This window comes from Camellia sinensis, chromosome 13, assembly GCF_055761805.1.
Source record: "Camellia sinensis isolate YWXY chromosome 13, ASM5576180v1, whole genome shotgun sequence".
NCBI lineage: Eukaryota > Viridiplantae > Streptophyta > Magnoliopsida > Ericales > Theaceae > Camellia > Camellia sinensis.
Genome location: NC_138973.1, coordinates 16,373,009 through 16,386,509, shown reverse-complemented (window position 1 = coordinate 16,386,509; position 13,501 = coordinate 16,373,009). Strand labels below are relative to the sequence as shown.

General features: G+C 35.7%; 1 protein-coding gene and 1 long non-coding RNA gene across 3 annotated transcripts; both read right to left on the bottom strand.

The window, feature by feature from the left end:
- Positions 1-671: 671 nt before the first annotated feature.
- LOC114297737 (uncharacterized) lies at positions 672-12,372 on the bottom strand. 2 transcript variants are annotated; one of them, XR_014348406.1, is made up of 3 exons: positions 11,055-12,372; positions 1,574-3,191; positions 672-809 (listed from the first exon to the last, which is right to left on the bottom strand). It is a non-coding gene; the product is annotated as an uncharacterized LOC114297737 (long non-coding RNA). The 2 variants fall into 2 exon arrangements; XR_014348407.1 differs by having other exon boundaries at positions 672-1,977; positions 2,187-3,191.
- Positions 6,822-8,389, bottom strand: LOC145806007 (uncharacterized). Its single transcript, XM_082901615.1, has 2 exons — positions 7,255-8,389; positions 6,822-6,934 (listed from the first exon to the last, which is right to left on the bottom strand). The coding sequence occupies exons 1-2, from the start codon at positions 8,318-8,320 to the stop codon at positions 6,900-6,902; spliced, it is 1,101 nt and encodes a 366-aa protein (XP_082757741.1). The 5' UTR covers positions 8,321-8,389; the 3' UTR covers positions 6,822-6,899.
- Positions 12,373-13,501: the final 1,129 nt, after the last annotated feature.

Here is a 13,501-nt window from a genome sequence, read left to right as displayed (position 1 = left end):
ACAACACAATATGAGTGGGAAAAAATAAACTTTTAGTAACACATTTACCGACAAGTAGTGCGTCGAGAAAGCTTTACTTTCTGGCAACGACAAATTTACAACGGCGAAAATAATTGAAAATCATTTATATATATATATATATATTTATAAGATTTATAGATTTACAAGAGGCATCCCTCAGGAACCACTATTACAAACTAATAACATTGATATGAAATCACCTAAAGTTGATGTGCAGGTAAAAAAACACTGTTGATACTGTTTTTAAAATTAGTGTATAAAACCTAAAAGGCTAAACTCACTAAAATACTCAAATACATCTAAATTGTCAACCCACAGTAGAAACAGCAGATAACAAATTGAAAACATGAAACCAACAAAGACAGGCAAAACGGCACGACAATCACCCACAAACTTACAACAACCCAAATGTCTATTACACATTGACTACCTTGGCTTCCCTAAGCCCTTTTTCTTGTCTTTCAATGGTCCTCTTGGAATTTTACTAAGAACCTTGGCATCAAACACTGCATACTGTTTCTTGATCTTGACCATTGCTTTCTCTGAAAACGAATCAACTTGCTCCTCGTACTTCTTATACAGTACAGGCACCCGTGTGTAGCAACACAAAGGTTGTTTCATCAAAAGCACAATAATTAAGACTAGGTATAGTCTATAAATAAAAACCTACATTTGATATTTCAAAAAAACCAAAAAAAAAAAAGTTTGTTATCATTACATATGTAGAGCAATATCAAGAAATTACAGCAACTTCCCAAAATTGAAGATATCCACAAGCTAGCAATCACCTACTCACCAAAACAGTCTCTCAGAAGACAATAATTAAACACACACATGTAAAGATTGAGCATCACCCTTGGCATACAAAATTCAGCAATTGGTTTAGACCAACTAATGAATTCCAACATCAACAGATTCTAGGAATCAAATTCATTTAGTAAATAGGGCAAAGAAAAAGACCAGCTAAGAAGCATAGACACTTTAAAAAAGTTAAAATAACTTGGAATCTAATAATAAAACGAATACAATGTAAATTTATATTTTGAAAATATGCAAGGCACACCAAATCAAAAATTACTTAAAAAATCAATCTCCAACACCATCTAAGGCCTCGTTTGGAAACAGGCTAATTTAGTAACTTTTTGACTATTTGGCTAAAATATGAGTTTAAAAAAACTAGTATGTTTGGGATGACTTTTTGGCTTATTACGAAAAGATGTACAAAAAATAGAGAGAAAAGAGAATCTTTGACTTTTTGGTATGGGTTGTTGGCTTTTTGGCTAATTTAGTAACTTTTTGACTTTTTGACTAATTTAATAACTTTTTGACTTTTTGGCTAAAAAGTTCGGTTGCCAAACAAGGCCTAAGTCTCTAGTGTCAGCATCACTAGTGTTGTTACCAAATAAATAAATTACCAAAAAAAAAAAAATTTTTGATTCCTAAAAAAAATAACATTAGATATTTCAAAATAACATTATATGTTTTTGTGCTAACAATATATATATTTGAAATGATTTACGCAGAGAACTAAAAAATAAACAATAAATCATACCTTATGGTGGGCTATTTGGGGAAACAAGAATCCCTCTTCCATGAGGCACACATTTGGAGAAACAATAATCATTTACAAGACTCTAAATAAAGACCACTATTAGAAATTTGCAGTAGATCAGCATCTAGTAGCGGCCACCCCATAGCAACATTACAGCAGCAGAAACCCATCAGCCACCAGGGCGACAGCAGCAGCAGCAGCAGACCAGCAAGCAATAGCATCAGCCACTAGCAACATCAGACCAGCAGGGCCTTTTTCCCAAGACCATAAGACCAACAACAACCCTTTTCTTGCCTTTCAATGGTCCTATTGGAATTTTAGTGAGAACCTTGGAATCAAACAATGCATATTGTTTCTTGATCTTGATCCCATATGAATTCCAATAATAAGACACATTGCCTCTACTTTAGAACACCATTTCAGCATTTAAAAAATAGCAAGTCAAATGATTGTTCCAACAACTAAGTTTTCCAAAAGCATACTATGTTTCCAAAAGCTATCAAACATCACACATTTATAACAAGTGCAATATCAAGTTCTCATTTCTGTTTCACATTACTATAATAATCCATATTCCAATTACCATTATGCCAGAAAGTGGAATAAAATTTACCTTGGGTCCCTTCATAGTTAGGTGATCACCTTCACGAATCTCTTAAATATGAATCTTGAAATGAAGCTGAGGATCAAGAGGACATAATACCAACACACTTGCAGACAAAGAACACAACAATAGATCATGAGTTATGCCCAAAAGCTACTATTTATTTGAATTAAACAAAATATAGTTGGAAGTTGCAAGTATATATAAATCGGTTATATATTTTGCTTAGCCATATATTCCATGACTAGAATTAAGTGTGCAGAAATGTCGAGATGATTGGTTTCGAAAGTAATTAACTAAGAGCTGCAAGATTGAGGGAACTCTTCCTTACGATGATTTTTTTTTTTTTTTTTGAGGGGGGGGCGGGGTGGGGTTGAATAAGTCATAAAATAAAACAAGAAAATATACAATATTTCAAAGGGGCATACCCCAGGCCCTAAAACCAGCTATACAGAATTATACGCGGACATATAAAAACAGAGAATAAAAACATGTTCAAGACCATATAAATAAAATAGGGACCCTGTACAAGAGAAGACCACACAAACAGAAAAACAAAGAAAATTAAAATAAAATAAGCACCACGCCCCAAAACAGCAGTTTGTCTTAACCAAATTCTGCAACAATCCAAATAGAGGCATCCAAATGGGTTGTAGCAGAAGTTGTAGCATCCAAAATCACGTACTTCAGCAGCACAGAAAGTTGCAGCAGGAACACTTGGTAACAGAGTAGTACAGTAGCAAAGCTGCTCAACAAATAGCATAGCAGCCATACCAGCAAAACATCTCAATACAAGCAGCATATAGTTGAACATCGCAGCAGCTCAAAATAAGTACACCACTCTCAAATTGACGATCAAAAGTAACTGTAATAGAAGCAGCCATTATTCCAAAAAACAACAGAAAGTAAAAGCATCAGGATGGAAAGCACATGACTGGTGCAGCTTACAGCCTGGTCTCCATGTCTTCTATTTCCTCCATCACCATTAAGCATAGCAGGACCTGAAAAATGGCACTTTAAAAAGTATTGAATCATAGTCAGATTTTACACAACCTGCATCAACAAAGCTCACAACACAATTTATTCCTACATCACTTAACCCACATATATGCATCACACTCATCAAGAAAAGCAGGTAATGAGACAAGCTACACTCAATTTGTGGTCTCACTTTACTCAATCAACTACTATACACATCACAACACTCATGTTTCCTATTGTACCTGCAGAAATTACACATAGAGATAGGCAAGAAAGTGTTAGTGTAAACCCACATGTTTATGGTCTCACAACACTCAACCCACAATTTGGAGAACTCTCTAATCTCACATCCAGCTAATCCTGCTCAATAACAAACAACATTAGTATTATAACACTCCATATATGCTCTCATCACTCAACCCTCTGTATAGATGATCGATAATAAAATGAAAAACAAAATTGCACTCATTAGCTTATGAAAGAAATATTGAGAGAGTGATTGAAAGAGCTAATACACTCTGTGATTCAATTGTGTATTAAACATGAAGAGAAGGCTCCATTATATAGGAGAGCTAATACAACATCATTATGATACAACATTATGAAAGAAAACATATAAAAATAAAAGTAGCCGAAAGTTGAAGGCACTACCTAAAGCACTACAATAAATCATCTGATGGAGAAGCACTAACTATTAAATATATATTAATGATATAAGCATGCTTGGTATTATTATATTAACAAATAGCTTGCTTGATTTCCAATACTCCCCCTCAAGCTACGTTGTAGATATTAATCATTCCCAATTTTTCCGTCAGATCTTCGAAGTGAACGCGAGCAAGAGCTTTTGTGAGAATGTCAGCCTTTTGATAGTTTGTTGGAGTGTAGCTGACTTGAAAAACTCCTTCTTCAATCTTTTCCTTGATAAAGTGTCGATCTATCTCCACGTGTTTCGTTCGATCATGATGAACCGGATTCTTAGCTATACTGATGGCGGCTTGGTTGTCGCAGTATAAAACCATGGGATGCTCAGATGGAACCCGTAATTCTTCTAACATCCTGTTCAACCAGATTCCCTCACAGATACCTAGTGCCATAGCACGAAATTCTGCCTCAGCACTACTACGGGCTACCACTGACTGTTTCTTGCTTCGCCATGTAACCGCGTTCCCCCAAACAAACGAACAATAGCCAGAAGTAGATCTTCGATCAGTCAATGAACCTGCCCAATCTGCATCTGAAAAAATCTCAATTTTTCTATTTGTTGTTCTTTGGAAGAAGAGACCCTTTCCCGGTGTCCTTTTTAGGTACCTCAATATTCTGATCACAGCAGTCATGTGTTTTTCGGTTGGATTATTCATGAATTGACTGACCACACTTACAGAGAAGCCGATGTCTGGCCTTGTATGAGAAAGATAAATGAGTTTTCCCACAAGACGTTGATATCTCCCTTTATCACTTGGTGCACTACCGTCACTTTCTTCCAGTTTGATAGTTGTGTCCATAGGTGTGTCTGCCGGCTTGCATCCTAGCATCCCTGTTTCATTCAGTAAGTCTAGAACGTATTTACGTTGTGAGACTGCTATACCTTTCTTTGACCTAGCAATCTCCATTCCAAGAAAGTACTTAAGGTTTCCAAGATCTTTAATCTCAAATTCCTTTGTTAGGAATTTTTTAAGTAAGCCAATTTCCTCTTCATGATCACCTGTTAGAATTATGTCATCCACATAAACAATGATAATTGCCAATTTCCCTCCTAGGGAGTGCTTCACAAATAATGTATGATCGGATTGACATTGAACAAAACCGTACCCTTTCACTGCCTTAGTGAACCGTTCAAACCAGGCCCTGGGAGATTGTTTGAGACCATACAAGGATTTTTGGAGTCTGCAAACTTTGTTGAAATTTAATGTTGTCTCAAGTCCAGCAGGAATGTCCATGTAAACTTCTTCCTCTAAGTCACCATTGAGAAAGGCATTTTTCACATCAAGTTGGTGAAGTGTCCAATCGAGATTAGCTGCCAAGGATAAAAGTACACGAACAGTGTTGAGCTTGGCAACTGGAGCAAAGGTTTCTTGATAGTCAATGCCATAGGATTGGGAGAATCCTTTGGCGACCAACCGAGCTTTATAACGTTCTACATTACCATCTGCCTTGTGTTTTACTGTGAAAATCCACTTACACCCAACTGGTTTTTTACCTCTTGGAAGATCAGTAATTGCCCAAGTACCATTCTTTTCCAGGGCCCGAACTTCCTCATTGACTGCCGCCTTCCACTTCGGATACTTGAAAGCTTCCTGAATATTCCGAGGAATGGGTATCTCCGTGATGCTAGAAGTGAAGGCACGAAACGAAGGTGATAGCTTATCATAAGAAATAAAGTTCCCAATGGGATGCTGAGTACATGATCTAACTCCTTTTCTCCAAGCTATGGGCATATTAAGAATACTATTTTCTAACTCAGAACTATCAGTACTATCTGTGGGAGGAAGATTGTCACCTGGAATGTTGCTTGGATTAGAACCCGGTTCAGCCTCATGGGATTGTTGAGAAATTGCTCCTTCCTCCGTTTCCTCTTGGATGTGCTCATTATCCCGCAAGTCAACAATGAACTCAGAATTTTCGGCAGGTAAAGATTGATTCAATGACTCAGGAGGTGTGGGATTTTTGGTGGTGATGGATGGCTCACTAAATGACTCAAGGGTCCAAAATTGATATTCCTGGGTTGGAGTCTCCCCCTGAAGAATGATTTTAGGGTAGTAAGACTGGGTTTCAAAAAATGTGACATCCATGGAATTGTAGAATTTCCTTGTGACCGGAGAGTAACACTTATACCCTTTTTGATGTGACGAATACCCAATGAAGATACACTTGAGCGACCTGGGATCAAGTTTACTTCGATACTGTTGATGGATATGAACAAAGACAGAACACCCGAAAATTTTTGGTGGGATAGTGGAGATGAGACGAGTAGTTGGAAAGGATTTTAGGAGAAGTTGACAAGGAGTTTGGAATTGTAGTACCCTAGATGGCATCCTATTGATAAGGTAGGCTGCTATAAGAACAGCTTCCCCCCAGAAGAATTGTGGAACATTTGTGGAAAACATTAGCGATCTAGCAACATCTAACAAATGTCTATTTTTCCGTTCAGCGATGCCATTTTGTTGTGGGGTGTCAACACATGAACTTAAGTGAACTATCCCTTCTTTGGCTAAAAATTCTCCTAGAATGGAGTTGAAATAGTCCCGAGCATTATCAGATTTTAGAATTTGGATTTTTGACTGGAATTGTGTCTGAATCATAATTTGAAAATTTTTGAAAATTTGGCTTGTTTCAGATTTGTCTTTCATGAGGAAGACCCAGGTTAATCTAGTATGATCATCTATGAATGAGACAAACCACCTAGTACCAGTTACATTTTTTATTCTTGATGGACCCCAGATATCACTATGAATTAGTGAGAATGGACGAGACGCTTTATAGGATTGAATGGGAAAATGGGACCGTACATGCTTAGACAATTGACAGATTTCACAATCAAAAGGTTTTGGAGTTTTAAATAATGAAGGAAATAAATGCTTGAGATACATAACATTCGGATGACCTAAGCGATAGTGCCACAACATAATTGCTCTATCGTTATTTTGACACGAAACCGAAAAAGAACTACCACGAATTGCCGTTTGAGGTTGTTCCTGTGGATAGTGGCATTCCTTAAGGATGTAGAGTCCAGAGCATTCCTCAGCATTGCCAATCGTCTTCCCCGAATCCAAATCCTGAAATTCACAATGAGTGGAGAAAAAATTAGTAACACACCTCTTTTCCTTAGTGAGTTTACTAATTGACAATAAATTACAGTCCAAGTCAGGAACAAGGAGAACAGAGTTGAGAATAAGATTCCTAGACAGCACAACTGAACCTATACCAGCAACCTTTGATAGTGAACCATCTGCTATTCGGACCGTTAAATTATTTTGACATGAGCTATATGTATCAAAAATTGTTGCATCTCCCGTCATATGATCAGATGCTCCTGAGTCCACAATCCAAGATTTTTTACGTTTCTTACCAACAGTAAAGGCGTTCAAAGAATTACCTTTGTGAGCCAAGGTTCCGGATCCAATGATGTGGTTGGAAGACGAACCAGATTGTGACTGTAGTAGTTTCTGGAGCATCTCCATTTGCTCCTTGGTGAAAGGGCTTGCTTCAGGTTGTGGTGATCGTTCATTTGTACCTACATGATTACCTCGTCCTTCTTTCTCAAGAGGCTGACGTGGCTTCCAATCTGCTGGCTTTCCATGAATCTTCCAGCAAGTTTCTCTCGAGTGACCCGGCTTTCTACAATGATCACACCAAGGCCTACCTCCTTTATTTTTCTGACGGTTGTCAATAGGAGCGAATTGAGTCTTAAGAGCCGAGCTTTCTGCCATATTCAGTTGTTGATGGGATCCCATCATGAGTTTTTTCCGGCTTTCTTCGCGACGGACTTCAGAGAATGCCTCTCTAAGGCTAGGTAGCGGTTTTACTCCCATAATTCTTCCTCTGATTTCATCAAGATTTGTGTTTAATCCTAACAAGAATGTAAACACACGCTTCCCTTCGACAATCTTTTTATACAACAAACCATCAGCAACACACTGCCAGTTATGAACCTCAAACGTATCAAGTTGACGCCATAGACGAGTAAGGGTATTGAAATATTCAGTTACCGTAAGATTGTCTTGACGTAAATCGTGGAGGGAGCTTTCAAGCTGGATGATTTCAGATGTGTTTTCCTTGTCTGAAAACGTTTCTTTTGCCATGTCCCAGATCTCTTTGGCAGTATCAAATGACAGAAAATTTTCGCCAATGTCAGTGGTCATAGAGTTGACGAGCCACGACATGACCATGTTATTTTCAGCTATCCACCTTTTGTAGGTTGATGCTGTGGTTTCTGGTAGTGCTGAGGCTCCGGTGATGTAGTCGTCTTTCTCCTTTCCCCGTATAAACATTAATATGGATTGAGACCATTGCAAATAATTTTGCCCATTCAGTTTATGGGCGGTGATCGGAAGATGAGAGGTTTCCATTTGATGAGAGGATAAAGATGATGAGATGATAATATCAGAAGAAGAGGAGGATGAGTCGATAGCCATTCCAAAAGCTGGACCGTATTTAGGCATGAAATAGAAGAATAGATTTGAGTAGAAGAGAGAGACAACAAAAATATTGATGATGAGACAGGATTACACCTGCTCTAATACCATGAAAGAAATATTGAGAGAGTGATTGAAAGAGCTAATACACTCTGTGATTCAATTGTGTATTAAACATGAAGAGAAGGCTCCATTATATAGGAGAGCTAATACAACATCATTATGATACAACATTATGAAAGAAAACATATAAAAATAAAAGTAGCCGAAAGTTGAAGGCACTACCTAAAGCACTACAATAAATCATCTGATGGAGAAGCACTAACTATTAAATATATATTAATGATATAAGCATGCTTGGTATTATTATATTAACAAATAGCTTGCTTGATTTCCAATAGCTTACATGATAAATGAGAGTAAGTAACTAAAGCCTTCCACACCAAAAAAAAAAAAAAACTTTAGCCAAGGTGGTTATGGCAATCCAAATTGCTACTCTATACAGCGATTTAGGCATATAATAGTGAATATAAACACATATGGCAAATTGGTATAATCCAACTCCCTTAATCATCCTTTAGTTGTATTAAATCATCATTGATCCTTGGCATGTACTATTAATTATTATATGTATGTGTCAGCACCACTTATGAACTATTCAGAACATCCTTAAATGCCAAGGATGAATGACCAAATAAAGCCCCCTTTAAAGCCAAGTTTGTCAAACACAAGCTTATGTGCAAATGAACCACATATTGGCAATTTGAAGTTAACATAAAAGAGAAAACAACAACTCGTATTACCTTAATTTGTTTCATTTGTGCAAGTGGTCTAGCAATGCTTAGAAGTGAAATAAATGATACAGAATAATGAACATAATATTTAGTGCACATGTTATCATAAGAATGAAAATAAACAATAGGAGAATATATACTTGGACAAAAAATTAAGAATATAGAATAATAGCAATAAATTGGATAATAATTTTATAGTCAATATAAGCACGAGTATATGAATAAAAAAGTCACAACATTGATTTGATTATAGGAAAGACAGAATGTATCACAATAACAAAAGAATGAATGACAGTAACACCCATGCTATCTTATGTTCTTTTCAATCATAATGTTAACTTACAAAAGATATGTAATACAAGTAATAAGTGTTTCAATAAGTGTTAGTTAAGCACCCAAACAGTATAGACCAATGCTAGACATTTACACCCAACCAAATTGTAATTAGACATTGTTTTAAATTAAAATATAAATTATTATAGATTCCACAAATTATAACAGACCTATTATAAGTATAAAAACCTAAAATCAATTTCTCACAAACTAAAACAATATTTAACTATTTTAGGTCCTTTTTTTTTCTTTTTTTTTTTGATTGGCAAAATAAAACTTTTATTGATGAACAAAGGAACTTATTACATCAAGAAAGGAAAAGAGATGAGTGCAAAAAGTATCATAGTGAAACATACCAATCCCAATTAACACTACAAGAAATAACAGTTTTGCCGACCAAAATATTAGTCGCCAAAGGTCACTTTTTTAGTCGCTGATACCAATTAGCAACTAAATTTTTTTGTCGCCAAGTTCGTCACCTAAACCCTGTCGGCAAATGTTTTAGCGACTAAACATGTGTTTGGTCGCTAAAAGTGAAACATTTGGCTACTATTTTATTTAGTCGGCAAAACCTACCTTTTAGCTACTAAATTTGAGTTGGTCAGCAAAGGGCCAATGTTTGGCTACTAAATTATTGGTCGCCAATAGTCAATTATATTTTTTAAAATTATACATTTACCGACCAATGTTTTAGTCGCCAACACTCAAGGAATCGGCAACCAAACCTTTTAGTCGCCAATAGCTTATTCGTGAAAAAATAAATTACACTTTGCTCTTGTGGAGATTCGAACCATCAACCTCCCACACCATAAACCTTATACAACACCCTCTTTCCACTATGCCTCCATAACACCATATGATTTTATATGCAATATATATTATTTATATAGTACATAGACCCGTATTAATGTAAAAGTATATACGTAAAGATAATTATTTTTTATTGAACATAATTTATGTAAAAATAAATTATTTATTAGAAAAAAAAGAGACAACTTTTGGGGACTAAACATAATTTTAGTTGCCAATTTTATACTTTTGGCTACTAATAATATTTTAGTCATTAAAAAATAAAATTCCCGCGCTAAAATTACTACTTTTGGCGACCAAACTTGTTTTTAGTCGCCAAATGCCTCACTTTTGGCTACTAAAATTTTTTTAGTCGGTAAAAGCCTCACTTTTGGCTACCAAATTGTTTTTAGTCGCCAAAGGGCCTAACTTTTGGCTACTAAAACTTTTTTAATCAATAAAAGCCTCACTTTTGGTGACCAAACATCTTTTTAGTCGCCGAATGCCTCACTTTTGACTACTAATTTTTTTTAGTCGCCAAAGGGCCTTACTTTTGGTTACTAAAATTTTTTTAGTCGGTAAAAGCCATATATCAGCGACCAAACAGATTTTTAGTCGCCAAAACCTATGCTTTTGGCTACTAAATTTTTTTAGTTGCCAAAAATCTTTACTTTTGGCTACTAATGCTTTTTTAGTCGCCAAAACCTATACTTTCAGCGACCAAAGGTACTTTTTTAGTCGCCAAAGATGCTTTTTCTTGTAGTGTAATCGCTTGCTAGTACGTCATCAAAAGTTGGTGAGCAACCAACCAAAGCCAATAGAAAAACCAGCACCAAAATCAGCACCTTAAACAACTCTGCAGCAGCAAATATCAGCAGCAGCGGCAACTAGCAGGGATAGCTCTCCAACGGCACCAACAGATGCACTGCAAACTCTGTTTTGAAAGCCTTCTGATCATCTTCCAGCAGCAGCACCCAAAGGCTAACACAATACACACAACAAAAGAATGTAACATATCAGAGAATTGTAATAGTAATTTCTTAGAATATAAAAGAAACAACCTCATACTTAATATTAAGAAAGTGAGTGGTCAAAATAAAATTTCATTCTAAAATACTCTAAAGTTAACGTTTAAAACTACATGTCAATATTTATCTTATTGAACTTATTTAATAATTTAACTGTAATAAAGTGACTAAAGATCCAATTTACAGAGATAAACTTCTCGAAACTCCAGAGAGCGATTCAATCATCAAAAAAAAAAAAAAACTCAATTTATAGAAATCTGAGTTCAAAATCACACAAAACAAAAAAATACACAGATATAAGTACACATTTTTGTTTCAATTTCAATATACAATCAGACAAAACAGACAAATATACAGATTTAAATACACATTTTTGTTTCAATTTCAATATACCTTTCCCGTATCATACATGTTCTAAATGAACAAAAATTTTAACAGCACAACCATAATTTATATTTTTTTCAACAAAAACCGGACAAAAAAATATTGTGAAGTATCAAATCAAGTGATAGGGTCTTCATTGATTTCAATAGTCAATCATTTTTTTGAGGAGTAATTTGATGATTCACACTTATTTTTGTTGTGTTGTTATATCTAAATTGCAAGTCTGAAAATCATTAAAACCTAAATTTAAAATCACAATTCGTCAACCCAGAAACTCTCCAGTTTAAATCTTCACCCCATATACTTAACAAATCATTCACAAAATGCCAACATAATGATAAACCCAATGGAAAAAATGAGGTGCACAAGTGTCCCATTCAAAAACAACTAATCATCCCAAAGCATCAAGAAATCTCAAACTCAAAAAAGTATTAGAAAATAAAAATGCTCCGAAAGATCTCGGAACCCTAGCCCTAATGTGAAACCTCAGAAAACTCATATCGTTCATTTCAAAAAAAATCCCAAAAATCAACATTAAAACATCAAGCAGAGAGTGTACCTTCACTTCACAAAAACAACAAAACATCTAATTAATCGAAGTCAGAATACAAATCTTTGAATTCAAAGAAAAAATTAGGTAGAGAATGCAATATCGAGAGAGATTGAAACCCTTGTCCTGCGGTTTTGCTCCTTTGAACCCTCTTTTTTCTCCATCTCTTTTCGCTTTTGCTCCGTTCCACTCTTCATCTCTTCTCCTGCAGTTATCTATTTTCTTTTAGGGAGCTGTTAAGATGTGCACCTCAATAAGATGTGCACATCATATACACATTTATTTTAAGCCATTAGATTTTTACAAATGAATCTCAACCACTGAATAATTTGATTAGGAATATTGACAACCCCTTCAACCGGTTACCTTTTTTTTCAAATTTTTTCAGTTTTTTTCCCAAACCCCTCTGTTTTTAAGACAGCATGTAGACCCTCCTCTTCGCCCTCGAAGACCATCCCTCGAAGCCATCCCTGTGAAGACGACCCACCCTCGACTTCGCCTGAAGGTATGTCTCTCTCTCTCTCTCTGTGCAACTTTTTTCTCTCCCCCTTTCTCCATGTCCATTCTATGAAACCCTAGACCGCAATCCCTTTCTTTGAAACTATGAGTTCACGTTTATGAACTCACTGGGTTTGTTTATAAAAATAGGAAAATATTAGGTTTAGGTTTTTTATGTTTGTTTGCTTTGATAGTTGTTTTGATTCCCTTCTTCGAAATCCCCTTTTGTTAACCCCCATTTCCTGTATCGATTCTTGCTTCCCATTCTTCAAAGTGCCCCTTTCAGATTTGTATATATAGTAGAAGGATTGTGAAACTCATATCATGAGAAGGATTAGCTATGGTTTTTGCTACAAAGAGAGAACCTGAAGAACATAGACAACATGACCACAATATCAAGAGAGATTGAACACAAAATACTTAAAACCTTTGAGCCAAGAAAGGTGAAGTGTTGTAAGAGTTATCCAATTTTGGGTATTTATAAGATTTATGAGAATGTTGTATTGGTTCAAGGAATCTTCATAGTCAGATTACTTGGTATGACAACTATGACTTTGTAAGAGAAAATGCGGCACAATTGACAACTATTGACATTTTTGCTTTTGTTTTTATAGATGGTGTTTTGGATAACTATCAACTTTTGAGCGTTGTAGGTTTCCATTGTCACAAAAGACATATTGTTCACATTTGATATAGTTGCTTTGAAAGGTATCTGTCGCCTTTTATCATTAGAAAGCACATTGATTTGGGATTTCAGCATCAGCTGTTGTATGAACACAGGAAATTTTCATAGAAAGAGATATAGCGTGAAACAAAATATGGATTCCACGTG

Bases quoted from the DNA above. Each gene is read 5' to 3' on its own strand.
- LOC145806007 (XM_082901615.1), bottom strand. From the start codon at position 8,320: ATGCCTAAATACGGTCCAGCTTTTGGAATGGCTATCGACTCATCCTCC. The intron at 6,935-7,254 runs GTAATTCTTTGA...TGTGAATTTCAG, and splicing joins CGGAACCTTGGCTCACAAAG to GATTTGGATTCGGGGAAGAC.